The sequence below is a fragment of the Macrotis lagotis genome, chromosome 8 (assembly GCF_037893015.1).
Source record: "Macrotis lagotis isolate mMagLag1 chromosome 8, bilby.v1.9.chrom.fasta, whole genome shotgun sequence".
NCBI lineage: Eukaryota > Metazoa > Chordata > Mammalia > Peramelemorphia > Peramelidae > Macrotis > Macrotis lagotis.
The window spans coordinates 86,310,692-86,337,166 of NC_133665.1; the positions used below are offsets into that span (position 1 = coordinate 86,310,692).

Consider the following 26,475-nt stretch of genomic DNA (forward strand, 5'->3'; position numbering starts at 1 on the left):
TTGAGTTTCACCTATTGTTCTTTGGGGGTAAATGGAATGAAAATATTTAAAGCAAGTTTGTCACTGTTTTGGGATAAAATTTCAGGTTTTGGATACTGAGTGCTTTGTTAGTTTAAGGGATGCTTATTTTCTGCTCATGATTACAAGTTAGTTGCTTAGCTCTCCTTTTGATAGATCTTGTAAATAATTTTCCCTTAATTAAGATTTTCTAAAAATTGTTGAACAAAAAGCATAGTTTAAAGTTGCCACCAATTTAATTATAACTAACATATCTCAAGGATCAGAGTTCAATGCTCCCTCATTTCTTTTGCCAACCACTGGCTGCTAAGCAGCAATGAAAGCATCCACTGTCATCTTGTGTTAAGCCTTAATAAGTGCCACAAAACTATACACCACTGATATTTTAGTGATTGACCAAGAACAACAACAATTTTGTTAGAGATATTGCCTAGGAGGCAGTGGTACATGGGCCTGTTCCCCTATGTGGGGGGCCATGGAACTGTTAGTTCTCAAAAAGATGTATAAGTTCTGAAATTTATCACACAAAAATGGGAACTCAATATTCATGGCAAGAGGAAAACAGAATGCCCAGGCTGCCTTTATTAGTACTATTCTTTACCTCTCTTCAGTGAGTCACCTAAATAGACTTGACCAAGTCCTAGAGGAGCTTACCTTATCTGTTGACTGATTCAAAATGGGCAGTCGTTCTTCAATTCTATCCAATCCTAGACAAGCATAATTGTTGGCAACTGCAACTACAAGAAAGAGTAGAGAGACAGTGTTGAGATGCAAGCTTAGATATAAAGGGGAAATCAATCACGTGATCTTTAAACAACATCCAACAAACTTGTTAGAATTGAGTTTTTATAAGCTTTGTTCCAGTGAGCAGCCCAATTCACCACAAAACACCCAAATCTACAATACAGTTCTATCAATCAAGAAATTGATAGCTTAGTTACCAAGAAAGGAAAAAGTAAACTGGCAGACTATGCATTTAATAAGTGCTATGTGTCAGATCCTGTGGTTAAATTCCTGAGGTATCAAGGGAAAAAAAAAAAAGAGAAACCAAAACATAAACAAAAAAGCTAGGTCCCCTGCCCTCAAATAGCTTTTATTCCAGTGGAAAAAATGTGATATATAGATATAATTCATATATATATGTATATATACATATTTATCAACACAGCACAAAATGTATACACAATATTGTAATAAATTGTGAATGTGCACATGTGTAGTTACATATCTAAGCATATACATGTATTGGTACACAAGTGTATGTATTCTAAAACATATAATATAGAAAATACATACAGAGTAGATGGAAGGTACATTAGAGGAAATGGCTTAGGGGGTGGGAGGCAGAGAAAAAGAAAGGCTTCCTGGAGCAGGTGGTACTTAAGGTGAATCTCAAAGGAAGCCAAGGGACTTCAAGATTTTGGTTTCAAGCATGGGGAACAAGGCAGGGCAACAAGAGATGGGAGGGTCATGTGGAAAGAGAAGCAAATAGAACAGTATAATTAAATTGGGAGCACAATAAGCTTTAAAATGGTAGGAAACAGCCAGGAAGAAAAAAATTAGTAAAAAAAAAAAACCAAAACCTTCATGTATACTTGTCCCTACATCTTCACTCTCTCCTCCCCAAGCACCTCATATTTCTATAGCTCTTGAAAGTTTTCAAAGAACTTTTCTTCCCAACTACTCACTAGAAATAGGTATTATAAGGTGTGTGTGTGTGTGTGTGTGTGTGTGTGTGTGTGTGTGTGTGTGTGTGTGTGTATGTGGGTATCCACACACACACACACACACACATACACAAGTATTAACCCTGAAATATAGATGAAACTGAGCTGGTTGTAATCCAGCTAGTGTGTGTGTATATATATATATATATATATATGTGTATATATATATATATATATATACACATATATATATATATGTATATATATATATAATCAGTCAAGTCTGAATCTATGTCCCCCACTTAAGCCCAAAGAGCTATTTCCAGGAGAACATATTGCTTTTAATCAATGCAGAATTTTAGGTGAGGGCTGAGAATAAGAATAATCATCTGAACTTTGGAATATAAAAGAAAACATTGGTCATTGCCATATATTCAGGACTTTCAGATTGATTATTGCCCAAGTTGATTTGTTTAGCATAATTCCTGTCCCCTTCCCTCTTTAGATCACTGGAACCAATACAAGTCTTAAGCACACAAGGACTTACTTTGAGGTTCTAATTTCTGGATGATGGGCAAAGCACTGGTCATTGCTACGTCAGTGATGGTCTTCATTCCTTTCTCGGCTATCTCACACACTGATTTGAGGTATGGATAGTGATCTTTTGTGTTGATGTAAGCAGATGACACCAAGTCATAAGTTGAACTCACCAAGGGAAGGTTGGCAACTCTAGTTACCACATTCTGTATAACCAAGAGGAAGGAGGGAAATCAAAATCAGCACTATTGACCAGTATAAGAACAAAAAACTTTGAAAGACTTTTCGGAACTCTTCACTACAATGATTAACTACAATTTTAGAGAATTTATAATGAAATATGCTGTCCACATTGTAAAGAGGTGGTAATACACTCAAGAGTACAGATTGAGATTTTTTGTTAAGGCATAGTCAATTTGAAATTTTGTTTTCATGGCTATATTTGTAAAAGGATTTTTATTTTTCTTGCTTTCTCAATTGGGGAGTAGAAGAAGAGGTAGGAAAAGAGCATTAACTGATAACAGAATAGAATTTTTTAGAAATACCTGTTGCTGATCAATTGCAACAGAAGCCATTTTGGGTGTCTTATCTTCAGAACCTGCAAACGAGAATATTCATTTAAAACAGGTCTCTACTCAAGATCAACAGAGGCAACTTTCAATCCTTAGGCATTTTACTGCCTTGAAGAGGGGGTAACAGCATGGGTTTATCCAAATCTACAATAAAGCTTTCTCTCAATAGAAGGAAAAATTCAAGCAATCTTGATAGGAAAGGGTGTTTACACAGGAGATAGACAGAGACTCATTCTCATAAAGTTAATGACAGATGACAGATGTATATCATGTCTCCAGAGGTCATCACTGATCTTACATGTTTACAGCAGTGGAAAAAGATATTGCAGGGGGAAAAAAATTTTAAGTGGGATGAAGTATACTGAGTTATAACATTAAAATGGGGAAATGAAGACAAATCTGAAATATTTTTAAAATATTTCCAGTTTTTAAAGACTCCGGATTGTTTTCACTAGAAAAATCTGGATACCACCTTAGTTATTAAGATACTCTTGCTACATACTAAAAAACAAATTGGCTATATTTTAAGAGTCCTGTCTTTATCAAATTGAAACTTTCATTAGCACTTAAACATATGGAATTAAATCCCCAAATAAAGTCATTAAAATTAGACTTCTTTTAAAAAACAATTAAAAGATAAACAATTTTTTTCCTGTTTCCCCCTACTGAGTTCTTTCCTGCACATTCTTAAGGTCTTTTGTATTTTTTAACACTATTCACATTGTACCATTAAGTTTACTATCTTCAATTTATATTACCTTTCCCATGTTTGTTCACACAAGTTATGAACTGATAAAAAAATATATTCCATTCTGTTGGCCTACCAATTTATCTTTCTCTTCCCCAATAGGCACAAAAATTATTTATAATAGACAAAAACTGAACTAGGCACATGTTTTTCCTGGGAAAAAAATGGATGCCCATAATAGCTTGTTATTTTTCCCAGGTATCCAGAGCACCTATGCCTCTTTCCCTCTAATTTAATAAAGGATTCAATTTGCAGAATAGAAGACCCTTTTAAAGAGTTAGCTAACTAATCTGACTTTCTAATAAATAGTTGTCATATATATTTAAATATATGATATATATGTTCTTTTTTATTAGTTTTTGCAAGGCAATGAGGTTATGATTTGGCCCAGATCACACAACTAGGTAATTATTAAGTGTCTGAGGTCGGATTTGAACTCAGGTTCTCCTGACTCCAGGGGCCAGGTGCTCTATCCACTGCATCAGCCAGCTGCCCTTGAGGTGGTATTATGCAATTTAAATAAACCAGAACAAGGTTTAAAGCATTTATTTCCACATTATCTTAGAAGATAGAATCACAGCTGCAAGGTATAGGAGCTCCATAACCCTTAGGAAAGAATGCAAAAGTTAAGGATGACTAATTTTCCTAAGTCAGTTTGCAAAATCTAAGGGTTGCCTAAAGCAATAGTTTCCCAACTATGGTCACTGAAATCTGGCAGCCCAAAGAAAAACCAGTTAGTCTGGAGTTGTGCCTCTGCAAACCCTTCCCCTCTCCCAACATTAAGACCCTAGTGGAGTCTCCTTTTCTCCTCTATTACAAGAATATTGGTGTCCTCCCAATCTTTGTACACACAGAATCAAAAGGTGTATATATGTGTGTATTTTGCATATGGGTGTCTTCATGTGCATACACAGGATCAAAAGAGGTTTTATAAATGTTTTGGATATTTACACATCCAGGATCATTGATATGAATGCACATGTATATACAGGATCAATGAGGAGTATTTATTACTGACATACCCTTGTTGAGAGCCAGCTTCCATAGGAGTGAGGACACAGATGTCCCTGGAACTAAAGTGACCAAGGAGAAGCATGTATTCTTGCTGATTAATGGTTTGGTAGGCCTGAACTAAATATCTACGGAATTAGAAGTGTATGGAAAACTTTCTGATAAGGAAATCTACAGACTTCAAAAAAAAAAGTCTGGATATTCAACAATAAAGTCAAGAGATCATTCCCACAACATTGAGCCTTGGTATTTTCATGACATCCAAGTGTTTTTGTTCCAAAGTCGCACACCTGAGGTATGCGGGCGATATGCCCTCATATAGACTACGAACCCTTCCTCCCCCCATTAGTAGCATGTAAGCTCACAACCTGTAAGGGTTATTTCCTTCTTCGTACCTGGCAGGTATCACATAGTAGGAGCGGATACCTACTGAATGATCGCCACTGAAGCCTGAGTTGCAGATCTGCAGACCCGGCACAGCCCCTGCCAACAATCACTCCAAACCCCACGCAAGCTCAGCCCCTGCCCCTCGGCCACCACTACAGCAGCCTTTCCCCAGTGCCCAGTTTAAACGTACTACTGTTTCCGAGAAATCCCAGCCCTCCCGCCCCGCAGCCCGGCTCCCCAACCCGATCTAGCTGCGGGCGGCCTCGCGGGGCTCGGAACGCAGGAGAAGGAACCCCCGGCTCCCAAAGGCGCCGCGGAGCCTGCCCGGCTAACTGCCCTCCAACACCCCGATGCTCTGCCCAGCACTCACCCGCGGTCGGGAAGGGGCGTCAAACCGGCCGCGATGGACAGAGCTAGAGTCACCGGCGGCCGCGGAGAGTCACAGACCGTTCAGGACACGACGCACCCCGAAATGTAGACCAAGTGCCCCTGGGCCCCGCTAAATAGAAGTCCGGAGATCCCACCCACTCAGGCGTCTCCCGACCCCTCCTCCGCTGTTTCGCGAGACTTCCCCGGGGCCGCCTCCCCTGAACGCGATGCCCAAGGCTGGACGATGACGTCGCTGGACAAAGTCTCGGACACCCCTCCCTCGGCTTCCTCGTTCAAACCTGCACCCCAGTTTGAGTGGGTAACTGTAGTCCGGCGTGGGGCGGGGGGGGAGCTCCCTTCTTAGTGCTTTCAGCTGGAGCAACCCTTAATCCTCAGGCAGTGGAAGAAGCGCCAAGACAGGCACGAACCACACCAAACCTCTCCGGGTCTCAGTTTTCTGATCCGTAAAACGAAGAAGATTGTCCTAGGTGGCCTTGAAGGTTATTCAGCAGGAAACCTGGAATGGGATTTGAAATAGTGATTCAAATGATGGGATTTTTCAAAAAGCTGATGAGCTTAAGAGACAATTATCCTTAGTATGATGGTAAAAGTAGAGAAAACCTTAATTAGAGGAGACAAAGGAATTTTTGGAAATAGAAACACCCTTTTTTGTTGATAAGTGATGGGTCGCCTTTGCCCCTTTGAAATTTAAAAGTTTGAAAAGGTTTTGCTAATACAGAATCAATGATAAGCATGTTGGTATATAAAGAACTCAGCCTTCCAAATATGTTTTTTTTAAATATAAAAGTGTATCAGTGAAAGAGTGGATAACTAGACATATCTAAAATATATAATAGATTATGGAAATGCTAATATGAATTAATGGGTGGCGCAGTGGATAGAGCACTGGCCCTGGAGTCAGGAGTACCTGAGTTCAAATGTGACCTCAGACACTTAATTACCTAGCTGTGTGTCCTTGGGCAAGCCACTTAACCCCACTGTCTTGCAAAAAACTTTTTTTTAAATGTATCAGTCAAGAAATAAAAAGCCACCCTTTCCTATGGTTCTATTTTTTTTTTTTGGCAAGGCAACGGGGTTAAGTGACTTACAGGTCACATAGCTAGGTAATTATTAAGTGTCTGAGGTCACATTTGAACTCAGATCCTCCTGACACCAGGGTCAGTGCTCTATCCATTGTGTCAGCTGCCCTTCTTTTGTTTTTTTTTTTTAATCCTTTTCCTCTGGCTGGTAAATATTTGTCAAATTGAATTAAGCATCTAAATTATCTCTAGAATGATAGTTATATATGCATAATCATTTTAACAAAATTTAAAGTTTCATCTATAAAATAGAAAAGCTCTAAAAGTTTGTCAAGATACTATATGTTCTCTCAACATACAAAAATGACAAATAACAAAAGAAATAATGTAACTAAGTATTAAGTAATGTGACTTGCAGAGATAAATATAACAGAATATGATGTGAAAGGAAGAGACACAAAGTGTCCCAAGAAAATCTGAGAAAGGAAAAATTACTTTCAACTGAGGGGAAATGGAGATGTATTAATTTTTAAAGGATTGGCACCTAAGCTGAGTAAATTGATTCCTTGAAAGAAAAGGATTTCAATAGGCAAAGGTGAGGTTTGTCCTGAGAAGAGAGGAAGACCTATGAATTTAGAAGCAGGAGAATGTAGGGTGTGAGAGAACAATTGGAGTATTTTTTTTCAGGAGGAAGCTGGGTGGCAGTGAATAGTGCACCAGCCCTGGAGTTGGGAGAATCTGAGTTCAAATGTGCCCTAAGACACTTGATACATAACTAGCTGTGTGACCTTAGACAAGTCACCCAACCACATTATCCAACAAAAAAATGAGTAAGGAGCATTGTTTTTAAAAATGCAAAATTTGATTCACTTTTGATAATGTTTATCCTCTCAGGAAGCTTGCAATTCTAAGAGAAAAAACACGTTTTAGTAAGCATTAGATGCTGAAAAGGGTGTGAGGAATAAATTGGAGATGGAAAATTTTTGTTTGCTTTTTGTTTTTTATAGAAGGAACTGTCAGAGGAAGATATGAACATGGTGAAAATTGAGGCAGAGCTCACTAGGAATTTGAATTCAGGGAAAGAATAAAAATATGCTTGCCAATGCTACATTATTAATGATTAAGCTTTCTTTTCACTTCAATTTTCATTCTCAACACATTTCTTGCTTCACAGCAATTGATGATTGCTCTTTCACCTACAAAATCCTTCTCTTTTTATTTGCAAAATCTGAGTCATTTCCCCTCTCAATATGACTCATGTTTTCAAAAATTAGTATACAATATTCTGAAAAATATGGCACAATTGCTATACTTAAGAATGAAACCCATTAATTCATATTAGCATTTCCATAATCTATTATATATTTTAGATATGTCTAGTTATCCACTCTTTCATAAGTATGGATAACTCTCGAACTTAAAACTCAAGGCATCTCCATACTGTCAGTTGCTGTACCCCCCAAAATAGGCATTGGTGGTCAATCTTCTGGAATTGAGTTTCTCTTCTATGTGAAGGTTAGGCTAGTCCTTGAACTACAGATATACTGTTGTGGGCCAGAATGATGTCCTAGAGTTTATGCTCTGATGACAGAACCTTCAAAAACTTTCCTTTCATTTCACCTTGAGATTTCAAAAGGTCAAAAAAGGAGTAAGTTAGTCCTCATTAATACAATGTTTAAATACACAGCCTACTTTCTTTTTTTCAAGTGGTATGATGAGAAAACTAACCACAAAATCAAAAGCTTACCAATAAGATATTTCTGACTATATTTAAGAGAGTTTGAATTTCTCAGAATGCCCAAGATGGAGAAATGCTACAACCATATGATCCTGAAGTTTAGAGGTGGAAGAAACATTAGAGTTCATCCATTATAGCTGTACTAGATCTGTACTGTACATTTAACAGATGAGGAAACTGAGGCTTAGAGAAGGGAAGTGAATTGTCTTGAGTCACCATAACAAGAAGAGCCAGGATATAAACCTAGGTCTCATGCTGTGTGTGTGTGTGTGTGTGTGTGTGTGTGTGTGTGTGTGTGTGTGTGTGTGTGTTCAGATTAGTGACTTCTGAAGGTCCTTTTCATTCCAACAGATCTAGATCTATGAATCCCTACTGTATGGAATGCATTGAACTGAATGCAGTGGATATACAAAGTCCCTATCCTCAGAGAGTTTATGGTCAAGTTAAGGAGACAAATCATCTAAATTCTCCATGATGTTGCTTTAACTTAGATTTGTATTTATTTAATTCTATTCCATTTCACAAATTCTCCTTGCCAGTCAAACTGTCCTTTACTTTTCCACCTCCATGGAATATTCAGGTTTTCTCCCAGGTCTAGAACACACTCCTTCCTCATCTCCATCTGTTGATGGAGATCTTTTTTCAAGACTCAATTCAGATTCAACTTCCTCCATAAACATTTACCTTGTCCCCTTTCCCCTTCTCAAGTGAAAATACTCTCCCTCTTTCTAGAGATCTTTTGTACCTCTCTTGTACTTCAATTACAGTTTATTTTTAGCATAATTTTTTATATACTGTTAAGACTAAGTGATTAAGGGCCAGAATCACACTGTTGTTTGTTTTTTTAATCTCCATAGCCTCAGTCTAAAGTACCATGCTTTACCCAAAGATAATCAATTTAATAAATCTTTGCTGAGTTTAATCTGATATTGGTGGTGGTAGTGGTGGTGGTGATTTGGAGGCATTTGGCAGAAGAAAAGCCTATCTACTCCCATATACTTACCTCCTCTTTTTTTGAAATACTTCCTTTTAGGCATGCCAGTTGGCAGGACTTTCCCTTAATCAAGGACTCAAAGTACCCCTTTGGAGGATGAGACTCTTTCCTGGAATTGTTCAGGAAAGAACAATGAGGAGAAGTAGCCCAAGATCACAGGCCTTAGGGGAAAGGGTTGCAGCTTTCTATTTTCCAAGTCTTCTCCCCACCAGAACACAGTTGCCTTTGTCAGAATTTTCTATTTGACTGAATTTGTTTAATCTTTTCTTGCTTTGAGGGACTGTGATAACAAGAATCAATAAAATCTATTTGGTTCATCTAAAGTTTCCAGCTGGTGAGAAATCCCAAGGACTAGAAAGAGAATCTCCCTCCTCATTGTGTCCCAATGTGACTAAACCCTCCTACTCTGGTGCTTTTTTTAGTCCTCCCAAGGACACACATGAAAAGTGGTTTCTTTCTGAGAACATATGACCTATCAGAAAGCAAACAAACTTTTTTTTAAAAAAGTAATAAGGAATGGAATGTAGGAGTTTCATTATTATCATTTTTAGCAAACAGGGACAGCTTTTAACAATGACTGTAATCTTTTCTCTTTCTTCTCTTTCTATTCTTTCCTCTCCAAGGTGACAGTCATGGCATCAGCTTCAGGAACAAAAGTAGCCAATTCTAACCTCCTCTCCTCTCTTGTTTGTGCTTCAGACAACCTCTTTTCCTTTTTCAGATTACCTCAGATTGCCTCCTTCAAATCCCTCTATTCCCCAACTCTGTTGAGACAGCTTGAGTGTAAAGGGGCAGTAGGGATAGGTGACAGGTCTTCTTCCTTACTCACACTGTTTTGTTCCTGATCTCTCTTGTTCCCAGCTGTATGCTCACCACTCACCAGACCTTTGATGACTTCTTAGTGGTTTGCTCACTTGTTAACCTTTCAAAAGATATCAGCTCCTCCTAGTTCTATCGTAATACATAAGGATTTCTATAAACATCAAGCATCCATCCCAGCTTTAAGTTAAGGGGAAGGATGATATTTGTCCTTCATTATTGGAGAAGACCATAATATCAGGGAGGTGATACCATGACAAACAAGTGAATTGGATTCAAGTGAGGGGGTGCTGTGCTGTTACCAGTCTCACTTTCTCCTCTGGAGTCCTTTGGGTCCAGTGGTCGAATATGGATCAAGACAACTGGAGATGACCCTGGATTTGAGTCAATTAGTGTTAAATGCCTTGCCCAAAGTCACACAGTAAGTGTCAAGTGTTGGGGAGAGCTGAATAGAGAGTGAATAGAGCACTGACCCTGGAGTCAGGAGCTCCTGAGTTCAAATCCTGCCTCAGATTTGGGGAAGTCACTTAACCTCATTGTCTTAAATAAAAAATTTTTTTAAATTAAAAAATTAAGTGTTAGGTGTCTGAGGTAAGGGGATACTACACTGTTATAAAAAGATAGTTCATATAAAAAGGCAGTATGTAATTAAATATGAAATGACTAAGTTTTCCATGTTACCTTAATGTGGGCAAATAAGCCTGGTTTCAGTTAGCTTAAAATAACTAAACTATGAATTTATCATTGATACATCATTTTGTTTAAGTATTTTTTAATTTTTTTATTCCTTATTCTCTTTCTTTCTCTGGCCCCTCTCCAAGCCATCGAAAAGGCAAGCAATAAGATACTCATTATATCTGTAAAGTTATGGAAAATATTCTAATAGTCATAGTTGAAAACATCATACAGAGCCTAAAGTCTGAAAAAGGATCCACTGTAAAGATTCTAAGTCAAAAGACATCCAATTGACTAACTCCCTTGTAGGAGGGATAGTCCTTGGATCCACTTTAATAGGGTTGTTTATTTTTACTTAATGGCCTTTGTGCTGGGTGATCTTGGCCTCCCTCTGCCTAGTATGCAATAGGTCATACTTATCTCTCCTGGATAAACCTATGAGGCGGATAAAACTAATTGAGATCACATGATATAGTGAATAATAGGCCACTATAATAGGAGACACTGGATTTGAACTCCAATTTGACCACTTGCTTGAGTAAGACATTCAACCCTCTCTGAGTGGGCCTCAGCTTCCTCATCTTTGAAATAAGTGGAATGGAATCGGAATATAGATTTAACCAGAAGAACCTTCTAACTTTGTCTCATGATTCTATAAATTCAATTCAATTGAACAAATGTTAGATAAATACTTAATTCCACACACACACACACATATATGTATAAATATCTATCAGAAGTGATAAAGTACTAATTTGTTGAACTGCGGTACTTCCTATGAAGTTGAACATGTACCCTGGACCTTTCTTGTTAGGCATATTCCCTAGTTTTGCTTTTCTTAAAAGAGCCTTTATGGTAAAAAAAAAATTGTAGAAATGATTTCTTTTTGTTATCCCTCTCCTTTTGACAGAACTTTCATTCTCTTGGACTTCCTGAGAGGATTTCTTTCCCCTCTCCCCAGACACCCAAAATGTTCATTTGCAGCATTAATACTAATACTGGGGAAGGTCCCATGGAGATTGAAGTAAGCTGATTCCCAAAACAGCAAGTCCTGAATTTCCCTGATCACTTATGTTCAAAGTAAGAAGCATTGTGCTAGTGTTAGAAATACAAGCCACTTAACCCCATTTGCCTTGCAGAAACCTAGAAATACAAAGACTATTAAAACACATTTGTGCTGCTGCAATCTGGTGGGGACTTGGGAATGAAACAGGTTCACAAATAACTTTAATACAAGTTAGAAAACAATGAATTCCATAGAAGAAGTCAAATGAATTTCTCCTGAGAAATTTAAGAAGGGGGTATTACTTGTGCTGGGAAGATCAGTAAAAAGATATGGAAAAAAAATGGCATTTGAACTGGGCCTTGAAATAGGGAGATTTCAATATGGAAGGATAAGGGACTTATAAGACTTATAGGAACAGTTCACCCAAACCAGCACATCAACCATCTCTGCCAGTAATATTTCAAAGTATCATAATGTAGTAAGACTTTGACAACTGACTGCCTTCTTAAGATTTGTAGCTCACAATGACAAGTATTTCGTCTTTCAGCCTAGAATAGTGATTTGAGACTTTCTCGACTTTGGAGTGAGAAGAATACTGTTTTAACCCCAGGTCTTTTTTTTTTTTTTGCAAGGCAACGGGGTTAAATAACTTGCCCAAGGTCACACAGCTAAGTATTAAGTGTCTGAGGTCACATTTGAAAACAGGTCTTCCTGACTCCAGGGTCAATGCTCTATCCACTGTGCCACCTAGTTCTCTACCTCATAGTTCTTAAAGAGAACTATACAGTCTGGCACTGACAGATTTGAGAAGTGGCATGACTTTCCAAATAGGTAGAGATCCTAGGCTTAAGAACCAGAGAATTGTTATAACAGGGTGTGGATAATTAAATAAAAGGGATTAAAGATTAAAGGTTTATGATTTATCACTTTGAACCCTCTGAACTGATAGTCACACCCACTGGTATTTCCTTAAGATTTTAGATCATATTTAGGGATGCTGTATTTTGTCCAAGATCACTCCTCCTAACCTGCCACTTTTTCAAAGTATGAGAGTAGCTTGTTTTCTTTTCCATTCTCTGTGACCAAAGCAAGTAATCTTTCCATTGAACTGCTCTGATCATATTATGCTTCTATTAAAAAATTTATTAACTTTTAATTCTGGCATTCAGGGTTCCCCTCCCTCATCTGTTTCTACCCTCTTCTATTATTTCCTTCATGTACCATCTTATCAAAACTTCTCTTTGTTCTTTATTCTCATTCTGCCCTCTCCAGTTTCTCTACCTGTTTGCATATTGTAGTTATGAAAAAAAAATCATTACTTCAAAGTTAGTTTTCCAGTCTTGCAACCGCAAGAAAAGTTTAATTCAGTAGGAGTTTGTAAGGACAATTCTTAAATTAGTTTCTAATTTGAGCTCACAGAGCTCAAATAACAAATGAGGGTATGATAAGGAAAATGACCTTTTCCCCATATAGTAGAACAGTTTCCTCATTTTCAGAACAGTTAACTGGATTCACAGAGTGAATAACTAGTCAGATCTAGTTTCAATCATTCCTAGATGAATTATTTTCCTTTTCCAGAATGATTATGTGGGTTATACATTTATACATAGTCAGCAATTATCACTTGTTAAGCCACGCACTGTGTTAGGTTCTAGGGATAAGAAGAAAGGCTCACAATCTAATGGAGGAGAAAACCTGTGAACAGCTATGTACAAACAAACTATAAAAAGGATAAGTTGGCAGTAACATAGGGAAGGCACTAAATCAAGAGGGATCAGAAAAGGCTTCTGCTAAAAAGTAGGACTTTAGCTGAGACTTAAAGAAACCCAGGAGACTAGTATGCAAGGATAAGGAAGAGAATTCCAGGTAAAGGAAGAACCAATTAAAAAATGCCCATAATTGAGAGATGGCATGTCTTGTTTGAGGAATTAGGATCAAGAAGGGCAGAGAGAGACTGGAAAGAAGAGTTGTGTGAAGGTCTTTGAAAACCAAATAGGTTTTACATTTGATCCTAGAGGTGATAGGTAACCACTGGATTTACTGAGAAAGGGAGGTAACATGCTCAACTCTTTGGTTGACAGATGAATTAAAGATGGATTAGATTAGGGAAGAACCTGAACCATGGAGACTTAACCAGAAGGCTCTTCAAATAGTCTAGAACAGAATGAAAAAGGCATGAACAATGCCAGAGGAGAGAAGGGGACACTTATGAGAGATGTAATGAAGGCAAAGTTGACAGGATTTGACACCAGTTGTATATGAAAAGTGGAGGGGGGTAGAGTTATTAGAAAAAAAAATGGAGTAGAGGATGACACCTAAGTTGTGAAACTGGGTGACTAGAAGCATGGTAGTACCTTCAATAATAACAGAGAAGTTAGGAAGTGGGGGGGGGGGTTGACAGAAAGATAATGATGTTCAGTTTTAAATATATCAAGTTCAAGATATCTCTTTAAGACATTCAATTCTAGAGGTTCAGAAGGCAATTAGATCCATAAAACCAGAAGTAATGAAATTGGACAAATTCAAAAATCATCTACTGAAAAGATCACCAAGCAAAATAGTATAAAGGGACAAGAGAAGAAAGAACAAGACAGCATCTAAAGAGCACACATAGTTAATGGGCACAACCTGAATTAAGATCCAGTAAAGGAGATGAAAAAGGTGTGGTCAGAAAGGTAGTAGGAGAACCAAAAGAGAGTAGTATCATGAAAACCCAGGCAATTTAAAGAAGTGATTGACACTGTCAAAGACTGTAGAAGAAGGAGAATTGAGGAAAATTTTCAAAAAAGAAAAATTGAAGGGGCAGCTAGGTGGCGCAGTGGATAAAGCACCGGCCCTGGAGTCAGGAGTACCTGGGTTCAAATCCCACCTCAGACACTTAATAATTACCTAGCTGTGTGGCCTTGGGCAAGCCACTTAACCCCATTTGCCTTGCAAAAACCTAATAAATAAATAAATAAATAAATAAATAAATAAATAAATAAGAATTGAGAAGAGACTATGGCAAGAAACCAGTGGTAATTTGGGAGAAAACAGTTTAGTCACAAAAGGGGGGAGAATTAGCAGAGAGTAGTGTCATGAAAACAGAGATGAGACAACTTAGAGATAATATAAAGGAGAATAAAATGAATAGCTAGGGGCAGTGTATGTATTTAGATGAATATTTTTTGAGGATAGGGGAGACATGGGAGAATGTGGAGGCAATAGAGAAAAGATAGGGAGATATTGAAGCTAAATGAGAGAGTAGGGATGATGAAAGGAAGGAATGGAATGGGATCACCAATGTGGGATTTGCCATGGCAAAGAAAAGAGTCACCTTTTCATTTGAGACAAGTATAAAGGAGATAGTGGAATTCATTTCTGAAGGATATGAGATTTCGTTAGTGAAATAGACAAAATTCTCAGCTGAGAGAATTGAGGTCTCAAACCACACAAGATTTGAGGAATGATAAAAAGATTTAGAAAAAGTCACAGTGACTGGGATACATACAATGCTATTTCAACATTCTCAATAACCTCAAATTTGGTATAATTTTATGCAGGTAAAATTAAACTTAATACAACCAACTTCATCATCAGATAATTGTTAAGAATAATTAACTAATATAATAATTAAATGCAAAAATTATCATCAAAGATTTCAATAAACTGAATAATGAAGAAACCACTAATAGTGTAACTATAAACAATAAACAATTAGATCACTAGTTATTGGTATTTATTAAAAATTAGAACTATTAATTGGTATGGCAGCTGTCTGATTTTTTCCCTTTTCAGGCAGAGTCATAAATAGTAATCTTGTACTAAGGGGCCAGTATCCATAGGCAAGCAACAATTAGAGAAAGAATAAACTTATTTTAGGATTCTAATGCCATAGAATACACATATGGTATTAGGATTCAGAGCTTTTCGGAAGGAAACTTTGAGATTATCTAGTCCAAACTCTTCTGTTTACAGATGAAACAACTAAAACCTAAAGGAGTAAAAATAACTTACATACCTAAGAGAATCATAGCTAATAAGCAGAAGAAATGGTATATGAACCCAGGGCCTTTCAATATGAATCTAGTGTCCTTTCCTCTACACTGTGTTTGAGGTGTAAAAATGAAAAACCATAAAGAATGAAAAACCATATGGATAGGTTTATAGATAAAATGTGACACAAAGCAAACATAGATGACAAAAATGTCCATTAACTAAGACTGTATTTTAAAAATAAACCCCTGTTAGTATTTTTTGACTTAATTTTATAAATATATAGATATATAGTTTGTATTTTATTTTGACTTGAGACTTTATTCCTCATTCTATTTGTTTACTTGGTTGTATTTATTGATTGTAATTAGGTTTATAATATAAAAACATGATTGAAAAACAAAGCATTGAAAAGTGCAGTACACATATTCACAGAAATGTACCCTCAACTTCATGGCCAAAAACTAGGCTATTCCTTGAATAGTTTAAGGAGCAACATGCCACAAGGAAGGAGACCCAGTTGCATTTCCATGAAGTGGCTCATTTAAATTCCAAGTTCTTTTTGCAAGAGTGAGCTCTGCAACATTTACAATACCCTTGAAAGTTATCCTAAGAAAGTTAAATATCTGAACTTACGTTTTCCCTTCCCTGGCACTGCTCTGGACTCTGGGGATTTGAACTGCACTCATATGTATGTAAACACTGATCATGTTCTTGACAACTTCTCTTCCTTCTTAATATTTTAATGTGTTCAATGCTTCTTTGATGAATTTTAGCATATTCCTTAGAATACAACTGCCTAACTAATAGCATGTTTTCCTATGTAAGAAAAAAAATCAAGAATGAAAATATGCTCAGGTAAACACTCCTAGGTAAGGCATCACCTAGGAAGCTTTCAAGCAGCATTACCTGAGAATGAAAACTATACCTTGGGGAAGTTAAGTGAGTAATCCAGGATTACCCAGATATTAAGTTCCAGAAGTGGGATCTGAAACTAGGTTTCATTTGATGATGCATATTGACTAACAATTCTGCTCCAAAAATCATAGAATTTAGAACTAAAGGGACATCAGTGATCATTTATTTCAACCCTTTATTTTACAGATGAAGAAATGGGGATCCAGGGGAAATGAGAGTTGTAGTCTCACAGGTAAAAAGTCTCAAAACCAGAATACAAAGTACTTGATATCAAAATGTTGATTTGGTTTCAATAGAATTTTCAGGCTCTCCATGTCAAAACTGCTCTTTTCACTTTTGTTTTTTTTACTATTAGGAGACACCCTGTTTTCCAGAGCTAAGGCTCCAAAGCAAGTTGTACTCTGAGCTTGGCAGAACAATGATCCTTTGTACTTACCTTCTGGATGAACTCTGCTGCACCTAAATCTCAAAATTGGTGCAAGCTAGACCCTGAGTTTGGATAAGCATCTGCAGGAGCCACATTCTGGTAATGAAACCCTGCTATGAATAGACCTTTTTTCACCAGCAAACATGCCTCATTATTACCATTACCCCTAACTTGCTTGGCTCTTTGTCTAGTCACAACTAAATGTACCACAGCTTAGCCTCACAGCCTTAGTCATATGACGCTAATTTCCCTCCTCCAACAGAATAAAGATTTTTTTTTTACCTTAACCTCTGTGAGCTCTTTGCTTTTATTTTATTTTGCTCTTCAGAGTTAGTAGTTGGTATAATCTGTATGAGCAATTTGGTTTTATTTTATTTTATTAGAAGTTGGTATAACCTCTCTGGCTCTTTGGCCACTTATTTTCAGAGTTTGATAGTATATATCATTGTTAAATAAACAGCAAGCAGTTACTAAGTATTGATTATGTACCAGACACTATGCTAAGAACTAGGGATAAAAAGAAAGGCAAAAGCTAGTTCCTACTCTCCAAGGGCTTACAGTCTAATGGAGGGAGAAAATATAGAGATGGTTATGTTCAAGGAAGACATACTATAGAAAAAACTGAAGATAATTTCAGAGGGAAGGTGCTAAGATTAAGGCAAACTGGGAAAAGCTTCTTGCAAAAAATGGGACTTTAGTTGACACTTGAACAAGCTAAGGAGGCTAAGAGAAGGAGGTGAGGAAAGGGAGAGAATTCTAAGCATGAAGGACAAGGGAAAATGTGAGTCATTATCTTTTCTGCCTTTTAGAGAACAAACCAGAAGGGCATGGTTTACTAGATCATCTTTATTGATTTTTGTTAAAATATCCTAAAAATAAGAAAATACAATTGTTAGGCCTTTATCAGACTTAAATTTTCTCCAGGTCAGTCTCTTTAAATTTACCTTTCTATTCCATTCAGTATAAGCCTCTGCTATAAGGTGGTTTCTAAAGCAGTTTGCTGATTGAATGAGGCATTTTGTCAGACTTAAACTTGAGGGGAAATAGAAGTCAAACAAGACATTTCCTTATCTTTATGGTCAAACTATAAAACACAAAACAGTTTGTACACATTTCTTTAAACCAATAGGCACACTCTGGTGAGCTGGCAGCAGGCGGCTATGATCTCATCTCTGAAATGTAGGAAAAGTAAAAGTTATTCCAGAGACCATTAGACAAGTGCCCAATTGCCTTCTGGGCTAATTTATACCTACAAAGTCCTATTAAATCAATCAATAATTTTTTTTTAAATCACATACTACATGCTAGATGCATATTATATTTAGAGGATGCAATCCCTGGCACCCAGGGAGTTTGTACACTACTGTAGAAGACAACATGCAAACAAATTTATACAAAATAACTTATTTTTCAGGATTAAAAGAAAATAAATAACAGAGAAGAAATTGTAATTATGAGGGGCTGAGAAAAATGGGACTTAAAGGAAGTCAGGAAAGGGAGTAGTCAGAGCAAAAGAGGGAGAGCATTCCAGGCAAGGAAGACAACCACAGACAGTGCCCAGAGCAGAATATCAAGAGTATTTTTGCATTTGCTCCTGGAGGCAATAGGAAGGCACTGGAGTTTGTTGAGTAGTGGAGTGATATGATGGGGTCTATGTTTTAGGAAGATCACTTTAGTAGTTAAATAAAAGATGGGGGTGAGGTGGAAGAGAGAGAGACTTGAAACTGGCAGACTTACCAACTGGATATTGTAAAAATCCAGGTATAAAGTGATGCACTAGAGTGGTGGTGATGTCAGAGGAGAGAAAGTGAGATATTTGAGAGATGATGCAAATGTGAAATCAACATATTGTTAATGGGAGAGGGAGGGTAGGAATGGTGAGGAATCCAGAATGATTCTTAAATTGTAAGCCTGAGGGGCTTGGAAGGGATTTGATAAGGGGTTGGGAGGATGGTATTACTTTATGCAAGGAATAGGGAAATTAGGAAGGGGAGAGGTTTTAGAAAAACAATGAATTTTATTTTGGAAACATTAAGTTGAATGTGTCTACTGTTCAGTCTGAGATGCCTGAAACACAGAGATCAGTAGAGAGACTGGGGCAGGATAGGCAGATCTAAGAATAATCAGTATATAGATGGTAATTAAATCTATGGAAACTGATAAAATCACCAAGTGAAATAATATAGAGGAAGAAAAGAAAAGGGCCCAGGACAGAACTCTGAGAGACCCCTACAATTAGAGGGTATTATCTGGAGGAGGGTTCCTCAAAGAAGAGAAAGAAAAAAGTGGTCAGACTCAGAAGAAAAGCCAGAAGATAACAGTATCTTGAAAAACTGGAGAGAAAAAAGCATCAAGGAGGAAAAAGTGATTATCAGTGTCAAAGGTTATAGAAAGATCAAAGAAGAATTAGGATTGAGAAAAGGCCATTGGATTTGGCAGCTAAGAGATCATTATTAACTTTGGAAAGAGTGGTCTTCCTAGCCTAAGCTTAATTAACAAACTAGTTTTCTTCTATTTGGACTTTTAGATGAAATATTGAATATGGAAGTACTTTTTGGAAAAATTATAGTGCCTTATGGATCATATAACATAGGTGACTTCTCAGAGTCAATGCTACTCTGATCATTTTAATCCATTAAAGATAAACAAATGTGCTTATCATTTATCTTGTACCACAGTAACTGTGACCTTGGGCAAGTTGCAACCTTTCTAAAGAGTTCCAGTTTAATGAAGTCCAAACCATTTTAATCCAATTGAAACCAATAGGCCAAACCAATTTAAAGCAGTTTAATCCAACTGAAAAAAATTACATTCTGTAAAACCAATTCAAATTAGTTTAATCCAGTATAAACTAGTTTCAATTTCAATTTCCAATTTGTTTAATCCAGTAAAAAGAAGTTTAAAACAGTTTACCACTATTCAAACCAATTTAATTCAGTGAAAACAAGTTCAAATCCATTTAATCTAGTGCAAACCAATTCAAACCAGTCTGAACCCATTCGATCCCACTTAAACCAGCATACACCAGTTAAAGCCAGTTCAAACAAATATAAATCACTAAAATTAATCTGTATAAACAGTTCAAACCAGTTTAAACCAGGATTAACAAGTTAGAACTTCAGCACAAACCAGTTCAAATTAGTTAATATAATATGAAATGGATTAAAATAGTTTTCAAAACAGTGTGGTTGGAACTCAAGGCTTTATGGAGCTCAACTAAATGCTGACAATCTGCCAGGGTACAGCCAAGTCATTCCAGGAAAAGAGTAGGTGTGAATATGGGTTAGTTCCTACTGCTTTACTCCAAACAGTGCATTGTATACTCCTTTTCCCCAGTCTTATAATGTCCCCATTCTAATATGAAATTGTTTTCTCTTAGCTCACAGCAACCAACCTCTCCTTTCTAGTAGATATATACAGTATTATGTCTCTACATGGAAATTCCCCAGTCATCAGGGATCTGATATTGGCTATTATGATTACAAAACACCATGGTACTATGAAATGGGGAAAAAAAAAACCATAATCGAGGATGTTATTTAAATAGTAAAAAATCATTCAAAATAAAAAATTCTCTTCATAAAAATAAAATAGAATGTGACTATGAAACTGAGTTCCAAGAGAGTCAATCAATAAGAATTTATTTTTTAATTTGTTTATTTTGTTTTTTGTAGGGCAAAGGAGTCAATTACTTTTTATTAGGTGCCACTATGTTCATTGAGTATACAAAGAAATTGAAACAGTACCTGATCTCAAGAATCAAAGTCTCATAGGAGAGACAACTTGTCAATGAGATTAATTACCATTAATAATCATAAGAAGTAGAGTTGCATGGTGGATGTAGGATTGGTCTTAAAAAAAGGAGTACCTGAGTTCAAGTCTTGCCTCTGATAAATACTGACTGTATTGACTGTGTGACCCTGAGTAAAACAATTTAACTTCTTACCATTCTAGGCAGCTTTCCAAGAATTCAGGTTATAGAAATGTTATTGAAACTGCATAGGTAGGAGGGAGTTACTTCATCTGGAAATTCCCCAAACTAATGAAATCGATGGGTTCAGGCCCTGTCCCTATTCTAATGGGATCATATGTTTTTGTTTTTTGTTTTTCTAAATCCCATGATAATTTAGAATTATAGGTGATACAAAGGAAAGATGATGAAATTGTAGCACTTTCTCAACAATAACAAATAACAAAGGTATTATAAAGACATCATTTATGAAATAAAGTATGCCCCCAAAAGAGAATTGGGACATTCCAGTATCGAGAACAAGGGAAAACAGATAGATAGCACTGACATCTGGGAAATATTCAAGGAACCAGAGAAAAACCTCTAGTATATTGGCTAGATCTTTTTTGGAGCTTTTACAAAGTCATAAGCAAGAATGACAAAGAATGAGATGGGTCAGGATATGTCCAGGTGAAAAAGGAAGATCAACACTAAAAAGATAACTGAATCACCAAATTATCAGAGAAAGGATTTAAATCTGGAAGGAATTCATCTATTCTTCATTTTACAGATAAGGAAACTGAGAGGGCAGTCCAGAGAATTGAAATTATCCATCCAATATCACAAAATTAGCAAGTAGACGACTAGAATTTAAGCTAAGGTCCAAATCCAGTGTTGTCTTTACTTAGTCACTGCTATCTAATTCACCCAGTTATGAACCAAATATTCTCATTTAGAATTTCTAGTTCTTGTTCTCCATCCCTCTGAGCCCCTCCCCCTTGCCCCCCCTTCCAATGTTTGACTTAAAAAGAAAGTGATTCAATCTTCTACTAGGTTTTAAGCAATCACTATTCAAACAGATTAAGGTTTTCTGAATTTTTCTGAGTTGAGTTTGAGCCAAGGGGCTTCTATCTAAAGAAGATTTTATAGATAAACCAGCAAAAGAAAATCATTCTTTCCTTTAACTTGTTCTTTTCTCTTCCTTTGAACTCTACCAACCTCTAACCATGTTGGTCTCTGGCAAGTACTTTAACCCTTCTGAACTTGACTCTACTGTTTTTTTTTAAACCATGAGTTAGCCATGATAGAGCTAATACATTACTTCCTCTATCTTAATAAGCAATGAGATTGTTCTCGTCACTTTCTTTTTAGATTTTTGAAAGGCAAATGGAGTTAAATGGCTTGCCCAAGGCCACACAGATTATTAAGTGTCTGAGGTCAGATTTGAATTCAAGTACTCCTGACTTCAGGGCTGGTGCTCTATCCACTGTACCACCTAGTGGCCCCAGCTATGAGATTATGAACAACAACAACAAAAAAATGAAATTCAGTTATGGTATTAGAGAGGGTCAGGATGATCCATTCAAACCATTTTAAACTGGTCTTAAGGAAGTAGATCTATTGAATCCATGGAACTTCCCTTTCATTTTTTTCCCTCCACCCTTTCTTTCTTACTGGATCTCTCTGTTATGGTATAATTTACCCCAAAATTGTTCCATAATATTATACTTGCTTTTCCTGACCCTAAGATTTCGTGTTAACCTCAGGATAGGTAGCAGGTATTAAGTGGATTTATTGGATTTAGGACAGACTTGGATTTGAATTCTGCCATAGGGCAAATCATTTAACTTCTCTTAGTAAGCTTCTATAAAATGAAGGCTATAATAATAGTACTTTATTTATAGGGAAGACTCAAATCAGATAATGTTTGTAAAGTGATTTGTAAAACTTAAAATCTTATTTCTTATGGCTGTTGTGTTGCTCTATGCCATCTTCCAAATCTTTTTCTTCCCTTTCCCCATTTCCTCCCTCTTACCCTTTTAGCACTGAAGACTTAAATTAGATAATCTTGTAAAATAATAGTGCTTATGTGATAAAAGAGTATAATAGAGTTTATTGTACCTCTTCATATGAAGAGGCTGGGAGCCTATTTCTGAGAGAAGAGATGATATATAAATGAGGTACATTGGTAAGGTAACTTATCTTACCCATACATGGACATTTGGTAATTTTTCTATTGACTAATCCATGTGAAGGGTAGGTTCTTTGGTTAACTTCAGAATCCTTCAAAAAGGCTGTTTGGTTTTGATAGATTATTCTTTGCTATCTTTGCCTTATTGTTGTCACTTTCACCAAGATGTGGTGGCTGTGTCCAGTAAAATAACTGTGATATAAGGGGAAATGATGTGCATTGGTTTCCAGAGAAATGGGGCCTCCTTGACTTGGACATTCATTCCTTTTGGTTCTAGGCACATGTAGTGGTGTCTTCAATCTGGGTTTGCTGCTAGTGCTGCATCAATGCCTCAGGAAGCAAGGAGTGGTCTTGAGGTATGGTCCTAATTCAGCAAAAAAGACTCACCTGGCTGCAATGACTCCTTTGGATATGAATTTGATGGGATCAACACTATATAAAAACTGAGATAAGTTTTGAATGTGGTAGTCAGGAGTAGATAGAAAGGGCCTTGAAGCAATGTAAGGTTGTCAAAACTCTTATTTTCAATAAGAGGGAAAGCAAAGAGATGGGGAAGAACCTACTCTAGAGACAAGGGATTATGTAAGTAAAGGCATGGAGGCAGAGGAATGAAGCAAAGGATAGAGTCATCAGTGGAGCATTTTGGATAGAGCACATAAAGGAGATCAGATACAGTGAGCCAAGAAAGGTCAGTGAAAACTATATTGTGGAGGTTGTTGATTAAAACAGTTTGTACTTTATTTAGAAAGAAATGAGAAGATATTAAAGGTTTTTTAGTACGGGATTCATGATTAATATTTATATAGAGCTTTACAATGATCAAAGCAGTGCATTGAGAAGATTAATTTGTCAACACTATGAAGCATATATATGCTGTATTATAATTATATATAGATGCATGTACACATATACATATAGACATGAGATATATTTGTAAATAATTTATCAGTTTTTGCACATAATAGGGGGCTAACACGCTTTCTTCCTCCCTCTCTTCTTTCCTGCTTCCCTCCTTCCCTTCCTCCTTCCCTCCTTCCTCCCTCCTTTCCTTCCTTCCTTCCTTCCTTCCTTCCTTCCTTCCTTCCTTCCTTCCTTCCTTCCTTCCTTCCTTCCTTCCTTCCTTCCTTCCTTCCTTCCTCTCTCTCTATCTCTATTCTACTTTAGAGCCTTATTACCTCGCATCTAACTATTGTGAGAACCTTTTTAACTGGTCATATAACCTAGTCTCTTCTCACTCACAAACATACATCATACATAATATATCAGACTTTGTTTCTTGTCCATATAGCTATGTGTCTGTATCACTTGTCCCTGACCTTCTACTACTGGTTCTGCCCAAGACCTGAGGAAAATCTCCATTTGGTGATGGGGAAGAGGAAGGAGTTACCAGGTGTCACGAGAAGTGACTATTCCTTTTATTTTTCACATTCCCTTATCTATGTGATTTACCTTGCCCCATCCAGAGAGGATTCCCCTTTGAAAATTTACTTCAGTTTATTTTTCTCTGTTTAGAGAATCAGTCCTTTATAACTAATTAGGAAGCTTTTCTAAAGTGAGTCCAGTTGATACAAAGGGTAAAAAACTCTAGCAAATGTCTTTGGTCTCAAATTTTAAAGGTCTTATCTGAACATCCACATAATGGTCTCTAAATTTGTAAGGTGCCTAGTGGAACTTTACATTTCAAGATTTGAGAAATTCCCAAATTTGAATTTAGAAAAGGACTTCAGTATCTACTAACATCTCTCACCTATTGGTCTCAAAATATAATCATTTAAAAAAATTTTATGATAAATTGCAAACAATATCTTTAGAGATTAATTTACTTTGATTCTCTAAGAGTGGATGATCTAAAACTTTTAGAATAAGGGTAGAATTTCCATGTTCTTATAAAAATATCTCAACATTTTTAGGCTTGTCTCACCTAAGACCACAGGTTCTATGTTTCATTGTCCAAATGGATAGACAAAATCTGGAACTTCAATGAAATATCAAAGTTATGGGTACCTCAAAACATAATGTGCCTTTTGGCATTAGTGATATTCTCTTACTCAGAAGCTGCATAATAAACTCAGCTGAGAGTGTTCTATAGAATTTTTCTAATTGTTATAAACAAATTTATTTCCATAATATGATTTTTCTAGGTACTTTGTTATATGGCGAATTAATTTCTTACCTCCTGACCTGAGTTTCCTTTGTAACCAGGGTCTCCCTTCAGAGTTAACCTTAGGGGTGGCTAGGTGTCCCGGCCCTGGAGTCAGGAGTACCTGGGTTCAAATCCAGTCTCAGACACTTAATAATTACCTAGCTGTGTGGCCTTGGGCAAGCCACTTAACCCCATTTGCCTTGCAAAAACCTAAAAAAAAAAACAGTTAACCTTAGCCACTTTTAATTTAACAGGGTTGTTTTAAGTATGTGAATATAATTTGTTTCCATTCCAAAACTTACTTTTTATTGACAAGCCATGCAGCTGCCATAAATCAAATATTAAAAATATTAAGACAGAGAAGCAAGATAACAAACACAAAGGACAACAAACAATGTGATCACTCTTCTCCCACATACACATAATGAATGTAATCTCCTACAGGAACAGATGGAGAAGCAACAAGTCCTGGGAAGGCTAATTTGGGGGTGGGGAAAATTGCCTTTTGTTCTGGGGCAGATGGGGTGAAGGAAATGCCTGTCTTTCCCTATGTCTTCTCAGTTTACTTAGTTGTCAGGGTAGGTCTGTGGGCTCAGGTATTGTTATTTACCTTGCTGGATCTAGTATTAGTCAGGTGCTAACATGCCTGCCTCCTTGCCCTGGGGATCCCACTGAAGATTCACTTTGTAGCCCCTCTATTTTCTTACTTTGGCCAAAGGTTTTCTAATTACTTTTTTAAACCTCCTAGAACATTCACTTTATTCAGGAACCAGTTTCATGGTATGCTGACTTCCCGAGGCTTTTTCCAATGAATGATAGGTCCTTTCTTTAGACATTATGACCAATGATATCAGACAGGAGTCAACCATATGGGCAATGATAATGCACTCATTTTGCATGATCACATAAGCTAAACAAGGTATAAAATCTCATATAAAAGTATAAATTTTTGAATTTTAAGAAATGTACTCAATGAAAAAGATCATAAGCTAATCTTATTAAAATAATAATGTATCATTTTTTGTCTTCCCATTTTATCTCTTTTTCTGTTTATGTAGTTAGCAAGTTTTGTGGTTGTCCTTTTAATTTCATATAATCATAGTCATTGTGAATGCTCTGATTCTGTTTTCATTACTCTGAACCTTTCTATAATCTAAATTTTTCTAAATTTCTAAAATCTAAATGTTTAGCTTTCTAAATCCTTTATATATATTTTTTCTTTTTCATCACTCTACTTCAATTTATTTAGTCAAAAAATAGGTTGCTTTCACTTTTACACTAATACAAATGAAACATCTATAAATATCTTTTCATGGTTAGTTTATTTTTTTAATCTAATTCTTGGGTCATAGTTTCAGAAGTAAGATAACTGGGGCAAAGGGTATGATCAATTTTGCAACCTCTTATTGTATGTTGCAAGACTGTTCTTCATAGAGATTGCACCAATTTACAACTTCACCATCAATAAACTAGCCTTTGCCAAGTAATTTTAATTTATTTATGTTTCCTT

At 36.5% G+C, this 26,475-nt stretch overlaps 1 protein-coding gene and 1 long non-coding RNA gene across 3 annotated transcripts in view; one reads left to right on the forward strand and one right to left on the reverse strand.

The window, feature by feature from the left end:
• The window catches only part of PLIN2 (perilipin 2), a 34,474-nt gene extending 29,016 nt beyond the window's left edge, over positions 1–5,458 (reverse strand). The window contains exons 1-4 of one of the 2 annotated variants that reach the window (XM_074197572.1): positions 5,311–5,458; positions 2,768–2,820; positions 2,233–2,428; positions 673–755 (exon numbers count right to left, since the gene is read on the reverse strand). In XM_074197572.1, the coding sequence (XP_074053673.1) occupies positions 673–755; positions 2,233–2,428; positions 2,768–2,797 (309 nt within the window). In that variant the 5' untranslated portion in view covers positions 2,798–2,820; positions 5,311–5,458. The remainder of the gene's footprint in view (positions 1–672; positions 756–2,232; positions 2,429–2,767; positions 2,821–5,310) is intronic. The other variant, XM_074197573.1, reaches the window with a different exon arrangement.
• Positions 5,213–17,159, forward strand: LOC141495819 (uncharacterized). Its single transcript, XR_012470860.1, has 3 exons — positions 5,213–5,624; positions 16,661–16,706; positions 16,830–17,159. It is a non-coding gene; the product is annotated as an uncharacterized LOC141495819 (long non-coding RNA).
• Positions 17,160–26,475: the final 9,316 nt, after the last annotated feature.